This window comes from Equus caballus, chromosome 29 (genome assembly GCF_041296265.1).
Source record: "Equus caballus isolate H_3958 breed thoroughbred chromosome 29, TB-T2T, whole genome shotgun sequence".
Classification (NCBI taxonomy): domain Eukaryota; kingdom Metazoa; phylum Chordata; class Mammalia; order Perissodactyla; family Equidae; genus Equus; species Equus caballus.
Genome location: NC_091712.1, coordinates 38,190,933 through 38,206,918, shown reverse-complemented (window position 1 = coordinate 38,206,918; position 15,986 = coordinate 38,190,933). Strand labels below are relative to the sequence as shown.

Here is a 15,986-nt window from a genome sequence, read left to right as displayed (position 1 = left end):
CAGATTTGCGGTCAAAGGGTAATTCACATTTGTATTTTCAAAGGTTACTGTAAAATGCAGGACTTTATACACTAAAAAATGTATGCTATTCACAACTGGCTATTCAAACATAGAGGTTTTAAGGAACAATTCAAAAGCCTGCATGGACTTAAGTATCAACCACTAGTGTAAAAATCCAAGTGGAACTGCATAAAATGTCAAAAAAGGAATGCCTAGGGCTGGCCTGGTGGCATAGTGGTTAAGTTCACCTGCTCCGCTTTGGCAGCCTGTGGTTTGTGGATTCAGATCCCAGGCACAGACCTACACACCACTCATCAAGCCATGCTGTGGCAGCATCCCACATACAAAATAGAGGAAGACCAGCACAGATGTTAGCTCAGGGCTAATCTTCCTCACCAGGAAAAAAAAAAAAAAAAACGCCTAATAATGATTTTTTCAGCTCCTTCTTTTTCTACATGCTCTTCCATGATACACAGCCCTACGTGGGCTCATAATTTCCAAGTAACACACTTTCAGACCAAAAGAACTGTCCCAAGCTACTGACCAAGAAGCAGAAAAGAAGAGGCACAGAGAATTTAGCTTAGAAATTAAAAACAAAAAAAGGCAGGTATTTTCAATAAGTAGCAATAGAAAGGAAGAGAACAGACTCGAAGTTGAGTTATTCTCATACTGACTCAAAAAGATGTGCATGTCTCTACTCACAGCAACAAACTGGGAAGAGACAGGGGGCCCTAAATGGGCTCATTTACCTGTGCTGTCCAGGTGAGGAAATAAACAAAGGTCGTGAGGTGTTTTCTCAACAGGCACTGTGGATGGCAATCTGTTGACAAAGAAAATAAAGCTGCCATGGGTCACACGCTTTAGAAGAAACTAATACATTCCAAAGTCTTCTTATGGCTTAAAACGACTATGACAGAATCTAAGAATGTGGGAGGACAGGAAATGGGCATCCTGTAGCAACATCAAGAAGCAGATAAAAACCATCTCAGGCAGGCTGTCCTCAAATTCCTGTAATAACCCTAAGAAGCCAGTGGGCCATCTGCCCGCGTGAGTTCATCACTGATCAATGAGGTTCTTCTATCACTCCTGGGCTTGTCTCTCGTTATAGAGTTATAATAATGTCCTGAATTAATTTTGGACACGAAGAAACATCAACTTGTACTGACTTTAATTAAAGTCAGATTTCTCCCCTTTAATGTCTAATTGAAAACCACTTTCTGCTGACACTTTCTGGTGTCCGTGCCTGTGCAGGTCACGGCCACGTTAGAAAGAATACCTTCAAAGAAAACCTAGGAATTGATGCTTCTTAAAAATGGGAAGCAGGCGTATTTTAGGACAGAATTCTGTGTTACAGTTCAGTGAAATGTTGCTGAATAAATATAAAATCGTGTAGCCTCAGGGGGAAAAGAGGTGAATTGAGATTCACAGGGGGATCCAGGTTGGCTGCGTGGAAACCACAGCTGAAAAGCAACAAACTCAGAGCAAACCATTACGAGAGATCTTAGTGGGGACGTCGACGGCACCGGTTCTCAAGTGGGGTCCCCAAACTGGCACATCCGCGTCACCTGGGAATTGCTAGACATGCAGATGCTCAGGCCCCATGCAGACACCCTGAGTCAGAAATTTTGCAGATGGGGCCCACAATCTATGTTTCAACGAGCTAAGTGACCAGTGCAGGTAATGGATGAGAACCACTGGTCCACGGACTGCAAATTTAGGAGTTCTCATTCCAATTTGGATTCAATGATGGGATTGTTATTTTATTATTTACTCTCTATTTCAATGTTGTCCAGATTATTCACCTGACACACCGTGTTTAGAAAGGAATGTACAAAAAAATACCCACAAAACCGTGATTCACATTCAAATCAGAGTTCAACTGTGATTCAATTTCATTTTACTTATATTTAAACTTGGGTACATGAAAAAAAGGCTGTTTTCAATTCCCTTTCCATCAGCATATTAAGAAAACAGAATCAGCTGGCAGGGGATGTGTATTTTAGATATTTTCCAACACATAAAAATGTTACCAACAGTGACAATTTTCCAAAAACATTACTTCCAGCTTGTACACAGGCTGCCTGAACACCCTCCTTCCTCATAAAATTACAATTGAAATGTGGGATGCTTTATATTCATTCAACAATGTACGGCCTACAAACTTGCTCACATGGAAACTAACTTAATGGTCCTAAAAGCCCTGAGAAATTGTCTTTTACAAATGAGGGCGTTGAGAGGCAGAGAACTAAGGCCACTTGCTCGAGCTCACCCAGCTGGGAGGTGGCAGAGTGGGCTCAGACTGAAGGCCCTGCCTGCCAGGCCTGGCCATGACTAGTGATGGGGAGCATGTGGTAGGGATGGGAGAGTTCTGGGCACCCTCTCGGGGCATCAGAACCGCTACCACAGAGAACCGTTCCTAGCTACTGTGGGACTGAGATATCCTTCAGGTATGCTGAAGTGGAAGGAAAGTGAGAAGTTACGAACTGGAGAAGAAATTCCTTTAGAAGGCGGGCCCCCCCCCGCCTCGCCCTGTGGCTGAGTGGTTAAGTTTGCACATTCCGCTTCACTGGCCCAGGATTCATGGGTTGGGATCCTGGGTGCAGACCTACACACTGTTCATCAAGCCATGCTGTGGCAGCATCCCACAGAGAAGAACTAGAATGACTTATAACTAGGCTATATAACTACATCCTGGGGCTTTGGGGAGGAAAAAAAAAAAGGAGGCCCCATATCCTGCCCATAAAGGTGACCAAATGAATAACAGCCAATACACATTACTGCTATCTTTACTACTGCGCTATGTGTTAACTAACTTCCTAATAAAAACAGCCATTTTTCCCAACCTCCAGAGACACACTCCATCATTTAACACATAGTGTTTGAAAAAGAACAAAAAACTTACTGTTTTTCTGGTTGCACCACTGCAATCTTTCTCTTCTTTTGTGCTATAAAACAGGCAAAAAAGAGAAAAAGAGGAAAATCAGCTTTGTTAGCTAGTTGGGCAAAAGCATTTTTAAAAATAGCTTCGTGTAACACAGTTTTAAAGTAAAAGTTTAAATACTGAAAAGGTCTTTCATTCATGCCACAGTTTCATCTTAATTTCTTCCGGCAGAAAATAGACTTTGACTTATCAGAAACGAGGTCTAAATAGAATGTGGCACAGTTAATTTTTATCACTGCACTGGCTGCTTTATTTTAAAATGTGCTTTTAATAAGAATGAAAAAGAGCACGCACATGATACCTCACAGGAACACACCTGGTAAGAGAAATTGTTGTAAGCACAATTATCCTGATGATTTTTTTGTCCACAGAAAGTGTGGTAAGTCAAATAACATTGCCATAATAGCATACTCCAAAATTAGGATTAGAGGCATGTTTTAAACTATGACATTTATTATTGAAAGGAGGACGGGTGCCTAGCAAACATGTCTGTCAAATATTGAGATAAACCAGCCAACAATAATTTTTTGGATAAGAACCTCTCCAGCTTATATTTATAATTGATTAGAATCACAGTAACAAAGACAGACCAGAGCTTTTGGCATCCACTAATTTTGGCACAGATAATCCTGCATCTTCCAACGTAAGCATAAATTAATTCCAACAAAACTTCTAAAGCTGTTAAGAGTTTGGCGGGTTTAGACTTAAGAGTTTGCCTCTTCAAAGCAAAATGTATGCATAAGAAATGAAATGAAAGCAAGCATAAATAAGAGAAATAGTCGATGAAATTTCATCCACTCTTAACTTTGTTAGTATTCAGTTCCAGTTACTACTATGAAAAAGGCAAGCTGTGATCTGTACGGTGGAAAACGAGTACAGTGTAATTTGTCAAACTCGGTCTCTGCAAATAGGGGTAGAGATGCCCAAACTCTGTGACCTTCTGGTAAGGAGCCAACAACACAACAGACCCAGATGCGAAATGCAGAACAGAAGAAACACAATGGCCACCTTAACCCAGACTTGATTTGGCCCCAGAAAAACTCAAAGCACCTGTCACCTCCCAAATCCACGTGAAGGAGGGAGGAGGACACAGGACACAAGGTTCTGTCTGACACACAACTAAGACCAGGGTTTGGGCCCCAAACTCATGACCCAATCCAGGGAGGACCTACTGGCTGTGCTGGCGGAGAGTCAAGAATCTGCATCACTTTACATGGGGGTGGTGGAGGGGCAGCGGATAGAAGGCCCTTGAGATTGCAATAATTATCCTAAGCTGGAAATTTTAGAAATATTTTAAAGTGTGGGCAAGATATTACTCTCACTGGATCAGATTCACTGAGCAGTGTGGTATACGGGACAGAAGAATCCCTTACAATCCACCTCTGTCTATAGTCTGAGCTACCGACTTTGTTTCACACAGATAATGCCCCCACCCTAGTCCTAATGAATATCGAGGAGCAGGACTCTTAAGGTCCCTTCAAAATCGGCTGACGTCAGGAAAGGGGAGGCCAACTGTGAGATGGAGCTTTCTTTATAGCAATGTTCTGAGCATCTCCATAAGTGCACATACAGAACGCTTCGTGTACACACCGTATACACCTTACTGCCACAAAGAAGTAACATTAGCATGTAAATTACATAAAGAAAATATTAGAATTATCTATTTCATAAAAAATTACAACCCCTTATCTTTAAGGGCCCATAATTTTAAATAACACTTTTGATACACCTTACAGTGGAATAATGAATGTCAAGATTTATTAGGTCTCGAAGACTTTTAAACGGTACCATTTCATGATAATGCCCCACCATAACATATGTTCAAACACACTGCTGCAGACCTTTAAGTGCGTGTGTGTTGCTGGGTTGACTGCTAATATTGCTTTAATTTGGCATTTTTGGGATCAGAAGGATGTGAAGTAATGCGCTTTTCAAAGTATAGCTGAAATCCCGCCAGTTAGTTAGAGTTAAGAGCATTAAGTGTTTATTCCTATGTCAGTAAATTATTGGGGCCAATTATGATCTTTCGGGGTAAACCTCACAAGAAAAATTAGTTCTTCCTCAGATATGATAATACAAAAATAAGGTACTTAAAGTTTTTCTAATCAAAATAACGAACTGTATAAAAAACTGGGAGTGAAGATTCAAGACGTTTTCTCTCTGTCTCTCTCTGTGACCTTCAATTGTCCCATCACTGTGACCTATCGGTCAACCTGTGAAATGCTTCTAAATATTCCTCTCAAAGACACTTAAAAGGAAAAACGACATAAAAATATTGGCGCTCTGTGGAAAATCTAAAGCCCTTTTTTGATTTTTACAACTTGGATATCCTATCTTTTACGACACGGCCTGTTTATTTCACCCAAATCCCAGACGGCAGCCACCTCTGCTCCAAACTGGTCCATACTTACACACTGTTTTGTGTGGTGTGGTCAAAGGGTAAGAATTGGCTTCACACCAGCCCACTGGGAAGATGTCCATGGATTCCACGTCCACGATAAACTCCGGAGCAGGAGTCTGCAGGCCTGCATTGGAACAAAGAGGTCTTATCAACAAAGATGCAGACAAAGAACGGAAAATGCAGAGCATGCCTGAGAGTGAGCATTCCCTTGAACGTTAAACACAAAAACGACAGTAGTCCTACGACAGGTACAAATGCCGACACGTAAAACAGCAAGAGTACAAGGGGTTGGAATAAAAGGGGAGTTTGGAAAAGAGCTACATCCCACTGAAAACAGCAGGAGGAGGAAGGAACTTAGGAACAACTGGCATGGGAGCCAGAAGTGCTGGAAGGGGCAACGTGTCCTCCTTGTCTAAGCACACCTTGGAAATGAAGGAAATGTGGCCAAGCTTGGGGTAGGGGCCCCAGGCACACGTGTAAGCCACTCAGACGTACTTCACCCAACCCCAAGCAAAGAGCAGCCGTCAACCAATGAAAGTTAACACTACAATTCAAAGGAACTAAGACTCAATAGCACTGGTTATGGCCACTACCATACCGATGACACCATTTCTCTAGGGAACTTGTTCACTTATCAATTTGATCGGAGTTACTTATTTTGAACTCCTGCATCTTCCGCCTGCAGATTTCTGCCACATGACACAAAAGCCATTTACGTAGGCAAGTCTTTTTATTGTGGATCTGCCTATCTATCACCTCCTTTCAGAACCACAATAACATAAGGCTTTATGATATATCAGCATTACTGCTGAGAGAATAAATTTGGAACCCAGCAAACTAGTGAAAAGAAGAAAACTCTACTCAACATCAATAGTTCTTTACAAAGACACTTTGAGGGAAGACAAGTTCAAACCAAGAATCAGAAGATAAGAGCTCCATTCATAAAGTAATTCACTGGCTCTGACCACTGAATCCTGCTTTGGTTTGGTTTCTCCACTGAGAACCAAGAGGAAAATAAGCCAGTAGAAGCCCACGACACACCTGTGTCACCCCATGACATCGGATGAACTCTGAATCCTATCCCCACAAAACCATGACTTCAAGAAGCTAAACACGAGCCAACACAAAATGGTCCTGACCATCTGAACTCTGATTTGAGTTACATGGGTTCCCTACCTCTTATGTCTCATCATAAAGTCAATACAGTGAAAAGGGAGTACGCTGTTTGATAAACACAGACTCCCAATTTAGTGTGAAACTGGTATGTTGTGTATTTAAAGTGCCCTGAACACGGTGACACCAGATTCTCACACACACACATTATCATCACCATCAGGCACGTTGAACTTTTGATTTGTTCTCAAAGAAAGCAATTACTGTGCTTATCAATCCTAACTTTTTTTCTGCTGAATTCTCCCATAATTTTAGGGCTATAGAAGCTAAAGGAAGGCAAGCAGGTTTATAGGGATTATTTTTCAACTTAGTTGAATGAATAGAAATCATTTCTGTCTTATTATATGACTCAACCAATGTTTAACCTATTCGCCAAAGAAATCATCGAGTAAACAAAAAGACGTCCAAAACAGACAAAAGGGAAGGAAACTCTCCAAGTCTCTTCAAATGAGGAAGTGATTTTCTTGTCCTGAAAGGCACACAATTCTCCGGAGGGTCCCATGCAGGTGGTCAGGGGGCTGCTCCCCCCATTACACAGACTCACAAAAATGGCGTGGGTTTCTTAGCTACTCCACAATTTTGTGAACAGGCTGAATTCACCTTCTGGACACATTTGTATTTCCAGATTTACGTTTAGGTATAAATAAGATTTTCAAGGTCAAAATGGTGCATCAAAAGGAAGCATAAAGTGAACTTTATGGCTTATCCCCCCTCGAATTATAACTTTCGTCTTCTCATGTTCTGCCGGCTCAAACATCACATCGTATTAATACTTTAAAATATACTCTTCTATAATACTGTTTACATGAACATATTTTTAAGGCTGTCTTTACCATACTTTAAAATTCTTTGATCATGCTTTCCACTCAATTAAACAAATATTTTAAGCTAAGAGGTGTCAGTTGCCATGTCCTCAAGAAAAGTATATTCCTGCCTACCTTCTACCCCCAAAATAGATGCCCCTTTAAGGCATCTATTCAACAAGAACTGATGGAAAAGTGAGTTATTTATCACCCAGGAAAGTTTTCCTGACCATGAAAATTTTCCAATCCTATTCTGATGGATGGGTACCAATTCTTTATTTCCCTTTATCAACCTTACGAATGTAGACACATCTGACTGGCCTGAGAATAAGCTTTCAAAACATAACCCATTATTTTCCAAGATTAGAGACCCAGTAGCTTACAAAATAATCCATTAAAAATGTATGCAATGCTCCTTCTTGACTATTCCAGGATTGCCAAAACTACCTACGCAAAGTTAGACGTTCCAAGAAGAAGAACCTCTGTAATATTCTTTATTATTTTACAAAAAATTCTTTTATGAACAACACGGGCTGTGCTCGATCTCTGGCTTGGTTTCAGCTGCGGAAAGTCATTACAGATTCTACTCATTCCTTCTTATCCAGAACTTTCATCTCGAAAAACCATCAGGAAGTCTAAATCTCCATCCACAGGGAAGTACTTAAGTAAATTATGGTGCCTCCATATGATGAAGTATTCTGCTACTATAAAAGAGAAGGAGAAACCTCTTTATAGACTTTTATGTAAAGATGTATATATATGTTGAGTAAAGGAAAAGCTGGGTACAGAACACTGTGTATATATAGCATACTACCATCTGTTTAAAAAGGGGAAATCACATATATTTATATGTGCATACGATAAATCTGCAAGGAAATGCAAAATACTATTACAGTGGGTGTCTGCTGGAAATGGAACTCAGCAGCTGTGGGCTGGGAGGAACAGAAGCGGGAGAGAGAATCTGACCACAGATATTTTTCTGTATTTTTGGCCCTTGTGAATGAATTTCCTATTTTACAACTCAACCTCACTATCCCCACACTAACAACAAGATATTCAGAGAAGAAAGGCGGCGTTTTCTACATGAATCCTGTGTTGCCACAGAGATCAGATGAAGGAAGGACAAGTCAGCTGAAAAGATAACCAAAATGAAGCTACGATGCATCATTCCACTGCTCAGAGGAGAAAGACTTCCATACTCACAGTGCAAATGGATGAGCACAGATATTTGTAAGGATCCCTTCGGAATCTGAAAATAGTTCTGCAATTTGCCACATCCTGCGACTCAGTCGTCAGACCAGCGGATCCCGTCTGCTTCCACAAGGTTCCGCCCGTCCTTCTAACTGCACAGGCTGTATCTTGACCTAATCCAGCAGACAACTCGGGTCTGCAAGAGAATCAGTGACCTGTTCTGGGCAGAACATCAGGATGAGAAAAGCAGATGGTTCGTGGTCACACTGAGGTCACTTCCTGGGAACGCAACCCTCTCAAACCAGTAACGGAATCGGAAGGACCGCTGCGTCTCAGTGAAAAGCTGGGATGGGAAGAAAGGCAAGAGGAATTTAAGGGAACAGGTTGACCTTGTTCAGTACCCTCTTTAATAGTTAAAGGCCACAGCAAAGTGTGAGGGGCCCAATTGTGCCTGAAAAGGAAAAGCACCAGAAAAAGCAAAAGCTAGTTGATGATCTGTGAGCAAGCCAGCAGTGGATGCCGGGATCCCCACAGGCCGTCTGTCCTGCTTCTTCACCCTGCAGACGCCTCTCTACAGAACAAGGTTTTAAAGAGCCCCTTTGTCAGCTCTCAAGCTCAACTCCTAAGGAATAAAGAGACGGGCACAACTGGGACTGGCAAGATCAAGACACGACAGGAAACAGACAATCTGAAGGAAATCAGAAAGGGGATTAAAGGTGTGCATGGAGAGAGAGACACACACACACATGCACAGCAAGTTTGTTCCAAGCTTTTAATCCTCACGGCAACCCTAAGAGATAGGGACTATTTCCATCCCCATTTTATGGATGAGTAAACTGAGGCACAGGAAAAGATCCAACAGCTGGTAAGAAGCAGATCCAGGATTTGGACCCAAGAAAATCTAGCTCTGGAGCCTTAGAAAGCATCCTAGCCAGGCCGTTTTCTTTCCCTCTCTTTTTGTGGCTGTCTAGCATCTATCTCCTTCGAATAGGGCCCCATGTCTTTTTGTGGAATTTCCACCATGCGGTGGCTATTGCAGCCTCCCACAGAAGGGGAAGGGACCAGACCCACCCTCTCTGCAGGCAGATGATGATGGTCTCAGGCCTCTTGAACAAGCACGTGGTCAGACAGAAGTCACCGTCATCACAACAGCAGCTTGAAAGTCCAAACTCTGCATTGGTTCCTGCTGCAAGGCCTTGTGGGGTGGTGATCCCCCAACCTCCCATCAAAAGCCTCCTCCCAAATCCCCATGTCACTTACTACAGCCAAAGCCAGTTCTGGCCACCAAGAACCCGTATAACTGAGCCTCAGCTTTGGGGACAAAACAGATTTGGGAATATTAGAAGCCAGTTCCCACTCTTGGGCCACCTTCTAAAAAGTGACCAGCAAATACTGTTCCAGTATCCTGATTTGCAGAAGCAGCTTCTCCCCAAAATGTCTCATGCAGGCCACACCTCTTTTTAGAGATTTTAAAACCACCCACACGGGCTTGAAATATAATTACTCTCACATTTGCATTTTGCCTTGTTTCATTTTTGCAAGCCTGTGAAAAATGCTTATTAACCACCTGACTTTTTCACAAATTACAGAAAAGCTTAAAGGGCAGTTTTCTGCACCTGGTCTCTTGAACATAGTGGCTGCCTCACACAAGTTTCTCTGAAGCATGCCATGCCTTGCCCATTTCATCTCCTAGACTCCTTCGCAAACTCTAGTGTGTGTAAGAATCATCTCGAGACGGTGACTTTGAAAATGCAGATTCCCAGGGGCCGGCCCGGTGGTATAGTGCTTAAGTTCACACATTCTGCTTCGGCAGCCCCCGGGTTTTCAGGTTCGGATCCCAGGCGAGACCTATGCATTGCTCATCAAGCCACACTGTGGCAGCCTCCCACATACAAAATAGAGGAAGATCGGCACAGATGTTAGCTCAACAACAATCTTCCTCAAGCAAAAAGAGGAAGATTGGCAACAGATGTTAGCTGAGGGCCAATCTTCCTCACAAACACACAAAAAAAGGCAGATTCCCAGACCCTGTTCTCAGATGCACTAGGTCTGAGGAGGCCCCAGGAATTTAATAGGGCACCCCCCCCCCCCGACACCATTGATTAAGATGTGGAGGGCAGTTTGCTGGAATAGAACCAAGCATACAAAAAAACTGACCAAGGAGTTTGTGAATTTTAGCTTACAAGGATAAAATAGCTCACTGCCTCAAAATTTGGTTAGCAAAACAGCAGTTCTTATGGGGCTGCTGTATCTTAAATCACTTTCTCATTTGGCAACACAGATTGTATTTATTCCTCTTATCTATTCAGCAAGCACTTAGCAAGCAAAGTGCACACGAACTCTTGTACAAGTAATGTGCACCGTGACAGGCAGACAGGAGTACAGCCCCTTGCAGCAGCTCACAGTGCTAACAACAGCATCCGGACGTTTAGGGACACGTGAGCGCTCGATTCCGACGCCGCACAGGCTCCACGCAGGGAGGTTAAAGCTAAAATGAGAAGGGGCTGCCTGTCCTGCTCACCGACTGTCCTTGCTGCCCTTCCGTTCACTGAGCACTTACTGTGATGTGCCGACCACGACAATGCACCTTACAGACATTAATGCTGTCAGCCGGTCTCCACAACCAGCCTAGATGGCAGAATCCATTATCGTATATACATTTTACAGAGTTGCACAAATGAGAAAAGAGATTTCCCACTTGCAAAGCACTCCATATCACACACCCAGAAGCAGAGGTGCACGATGGGAGGCGGACGCTCAATGCCCTGTTCCGGAACTTGAGTCTCCACTCTGTAAGAAATACACACTGGTGCAACAGGAGGAGGAAGGCAGGGACTGTGCCGTACGGCGCTCACTCTTGCAGCCCCATGAAGATGGCAGAGAGCAGTTAGCAGACTTCTGAAGTCGTAAGGGTAGGGGTTGAAGACGTGGATTGGAGCATGGCAGTGCGCAGAGAGAGCCAGAGATGGAGAGAGGGCGCTGAGACACTGAAGTGACAAGGTCGTGGGGCAACGGGAGCGGGGCACACAGACAGGAGTTTTTCTGGTTTCTAACTTGGGTAAAATCACGGTGCCATTAGGTCAGACTTGATACTGGAGAAGAAAATATGGGGGCTACAATAGCACTGTGTGGTTGGGAAATGCAACGTCGGTGTGGAGATGTTGTGCAGGTGGAGGCAAAGGGGAGTTACAAATATGTGGCCTGTGAGCGTTGGGGAGCTGGGTCGGTCAGCACAGAACTGCCCCCTGAAGGCACAGAGAGATGAGACAGCGTGGGCCCTGAAGAAGGACAGGACCGTGAAGAACTCTGACCTTTACATGTGGGGAAAGCAAAACAAAAGGGAAACCAAGGACACTTAGGTAAGGAAAAGTTGGCAGGAAGAGTAACCTGCCTGGCCCGCATCCCGGAAAAGATGGAGGGGACCATGGAGGAGGGATCCACACAGGTAAAACTTGGCTAAGAGGCAAAGGGACGCAAACCACCTAGAGATGGAGAATTACGATGATGGAGAAAAAACTTCCATGAAAAACAAAACATCCCAAGGAAAAACCAACCCAAGCAAGACATGGAGCATCTATATTAGCCTTTTCAACAAGAGGAAAACTGAATATGAGGGGAAAAAATGGAGATAGGAAAGGTGATTACTAGTAATAGAAAGGACATGGTACCTGCCATATAAGGGGCGTGAGTCGTCAGGGCGAACGCATCCTGTTTATCCACTGATCCCCGCCCAAACGTAGGAGCAGAGGTAACCAGGCATGTCCTGTGTTGTTACTTAATTTAAAAAATGATACCTCGTTTACCAGCTACTTCTATGAAAAAAATAAGCCTCCAACATTTCAGTATGTAATCTAAGATCTTCTATATTCCACTTCCACAAAACCAAGTCTTCTTTTATGATTAGGTGGAGAGAGGGAATGTGGGTTATGGCTGGCTGGCTCTCAGCACCAACTGCCACCTTCCCCTCTGCCTGCAGGGCATGGAGATTTGGAAATTCAACTCCCAGACTCCCTTGCATGATAGAGGACCGGGTACAAAGAAGGTTCCACCAATGATATCTACTCATGTGGGATGCAAAGGACGGAATGAGGCAGAGGTGATCTTCCCGCTCTTATTCCTGACGACAAGGCAAGGTCACGGTATGTGTTAGCTGCTCGACTGGGTACTTCCCTTTCTATTCAAAGGCGTCAAGGGTCTCTGCGGTGGTTAAAACTTATAGCCTGGCATTGAGCTAGTTATCAGAGTAAATTTCATTTTACTGCCTCCACATTCCAAGAAAATGTGAGTTCTGGGCCTCGAGAGACGTGCAGAATTTAATTCTGACTTGATCTGAGCATCTAGAATGGCACTGTCCCAAAGAACTTTCTACAAGGATGGAAATGTTCTGCATCTGTGCTGTCCAAAACAGCAGCCTCTAGCCTCAAGTGACTATTGAGAATTTGATTGCAGAGTGTGTAACTGAGGAACAGAAATTCTAATTTAATCTTCATTAATTTAAAATGAAATGGCCACATGTGGCTAGAAGTTACACATGGGACAGCACAGATCTAAGATCTATTATTATCTCTTGAGAATCTGTCCTGCAGGGGTTCTGATCTGGGGTCTACGAATTCCAAGGAGGTCTAGCCAAGGATTGTTTTGACAGGGCCCATGAATTGTCTGAAATGGCATCAAAAATGGTATACATGTGCAAGTGCAGTTTTCTGAGTCTCAACAGCTTTCATCAGAATCTCAACGGGGTCTGTCCCACCGCAAATGTGAAAATCTGGGGACTGGTCCAGGAACGCCAACATCTTCTCAGTCCTAATAAGATCACCTGGTCCAAAGCAGATTTAATTTTCCAGGAATCTGGTACAGGAATGACCCAGGCCCTCTCTTAAAATATTTTTTCATGCCCACCTGGTTTTGGCCCTCATCCCCATGCCTGACATGGAATCGAGTTTGCCACAAGGGGCTCAGCACAAAACTCCACCAACCTTGCTGTGTATGTTACCTCATTCATTCACTCATTCATTTGTTCACTCGCTCATTTATTCATCCATCAAATATTTGAGAAGCTACAAAGCACAGAGGACAAGGAAGGCAAGAAGTGAGCTAGTTCAGGCCTCGGGACCCTAGATGGACAGCGAACTGGAGGCGAGGGATGAGAGGGGCAGAACTGGGCAGCTGATTGGAAGTCTCTGTAGGAAGCAATTAGAGCCAGGTGACACCTCCGCCCAGGTAGATGGCTGAAGGTTCACGTTCTAGAAAAGAGGAATCAGAGCGACTTAGAGTCAGAAAGACCAAGCGATGGCTGAGAACAGGGAAGAGAGAAGGGCAAAAGAGAGAGGATATGTGGAAGGCCATGTGTCAAAAGTAAAAGGTCTGCATCCTTCCGCCATCATTCCCAACAACACAGGTAACCCGTCTGGGACACTGCCAGTGGCAGGTAAAGAGTGCAAGGACAGGGTCCCTGACCTCAGAGGGTGCGTAAAACTTAAACGGAGAAAAGGAAACCAGCAGAGGACCACATGCCAAGAGACCTATCCCACCACAGCCAAGAAGCTGCAAGAAAATCAGATAAATCAGGAAACGCCACTGGACAATTCTGAAGGGCATGCATTACTTAAGAGCGGAAAAGGAGGGTTCACATTCGACCTTGAACTGTCCCTGAGCCTTGCACTTAAATACCTACGCTGAAACGCTACGCGAGCACAGACTTGGGGTCCACACGTTGGTCACAGTGGCCGTCACCTGCAGAAATCAGGGACCACATCCGGACCAGGTCCTGTGTGTCCTGTGCTCATCAGCGTGGACTGCAAAGTTCACCGTGAAAGGATTCAATACCTGAACTCTGAGAAGCTACGCAGAGCACAGATTCACAGACCGAAATTTATACAGTATGCATCCCCGTAGTGACTGTGGAAAACTTTTATTCTCTCCAGATTTCATTTCAGAGGGCAGCAAAAAGCAAAGACCATGATGCCTGTAATAACGTGAGCTGATGGCGTGAGGTAAGCTGCCTGCACTCACATTTGGACACTTCTCCTCAGACCTGGAGACTTTGGGTTGTCTTTGCTTTTTGCTCTCTGCACGTTTCTTTTTAACAAACTGGAACTGAGAGGCACTGGGTATGGAATCCTATGGGGCTGTCATTCTCTCTCTACATTAGAAATACAAAGAAACTAACAGAGAATTTCTCACCTATTTTTATTTGAACGCTGCTCCCAATTTCAAAACCAGGCTGTGTGGCTCATGTTCTAAGGCTTTCTACAAAAATTTCTGCAGTAGCCATAACTCAAGGAGCTACACAACTTAGTAGAAATGAAGCCTGTCGTCGTTCTTTTATGATATAAAATAGTATTAATAATAATGGGGATAAGAGAAACCAAGGAAGGCAATGCAGAAACGGAGACCTTCCTGGGGAGTCTCAGGGCTGGGAGGGCAAACAGAACACCCACAGCCTAGCTGTCCCACAAGAAAATGATCTGAAATGACCATAAAGTGATGGCTTGTGAGAATGCTGGTGGATGCGTGTGTGAGCCAGTCTGTGTGGCTGCAAAACTAAAGGCACTAAAATGGAAAGTAATTGATATCATGCGGAAAATGCGCAACATTGTGGATACGATCACCGAGAGCAGAATATTAACATCAGAGAAAACACCAAGACATCCCTTCTGAAACACAAAACCCCATAATCATAAATTGCCCTCGCTCACTGTCAGAGGTTTGTGAGAGCCTGAAATTCTTTTCAAATATGCACCTAAAATAATACTACACCAATCTCATATATTTTATTCATTACTCCCTCTTCAACAGCAGCTCCTTTATAGACACTTAAAGAACGATCGACTTCCAGAGAAGTCAAATACTAAATAAGAATGATCACTTTAATTACCTAAAAGTGGTCAAGCAGCCATGTGTTCAAGATATTTCAAATCAATTTAACGCATAAGAATAATTAAAAAATTGTGACGAAGCATTTATAAATTTAAAGTGTCAGATCAATGGTCTATAATCAGAATCGCCAGCATCATAAAAATAATTTAACGGCCACAAAGTGACCATGGTGAATCTCTCACATTATGGCCCCCGGACTGAGGAAAGAAAACAGTATATACATAAAACTGTGAAATCATGAGAAATAAGGGCCATTAAGCTTGCTGTCACTTTAAAAGGTTCAGTAAAAGCCAAAACCAAAACAAAACAAAGACCCAAAGTCCAAGCAAGATTAAGGAGATTAAATGGAATTTTACATTGTGATGAGCCAGATGCATAATGTTGACTAATAATTCCAGGTAGATAATATTCAACAGATTGTTTAAAAAAATTTTTTAAATGTATAAGATCTAGCGAAACGGGCAATCTATTTTCTGATCTGCTTCCTAATGCTAACTAATTTTCCTCAGCACACGGATGAAAGCACTCTGAAGAATAAGAAAAAGAGCTGGCATGAGCTGACTCACGTTTCTGTGCTATAAAACCAGAAATTTACATC

The 15,986-nt window shown here is 43.3% G+C and overlaps 1 protein-coding gene across 7 annotated transcripts in view; it reads right to left on the bottom strand.

Moving 5' to 3' along the window:
- Nucleotides 1-15,986, bottom strand: part of SFMBT2 (Scm like with four mbt domains 2) — a 244,773-nt gene that overhangs the window by 50,249 nt on the left and 178,538 nt on the right. For all 7 annotated transcript variants that reach the window (XM_001499964.6, XM_005606941.4, XM_005606938.4 and 4 more), the window contains 3 exons: nucleotides 5,353-5,466; nucleotides 2,903-2,945; nucleotides 750-820 (listed from right to left, as the gene is read on the bottom strand). In XM_001499964.6, coding sequence (XP_001500014.1) covers nucleotides 750-820; nucleotides 2,903-2,945; nucleotides 5,353-5,466 — 228 coding nt within the window. The remainder of the gene's footprint in view (nucleotides 1-749; nucleotides 821-2,902; nucleotides 2,946-5,352; nucleotides 5,467-15,986) is intronic.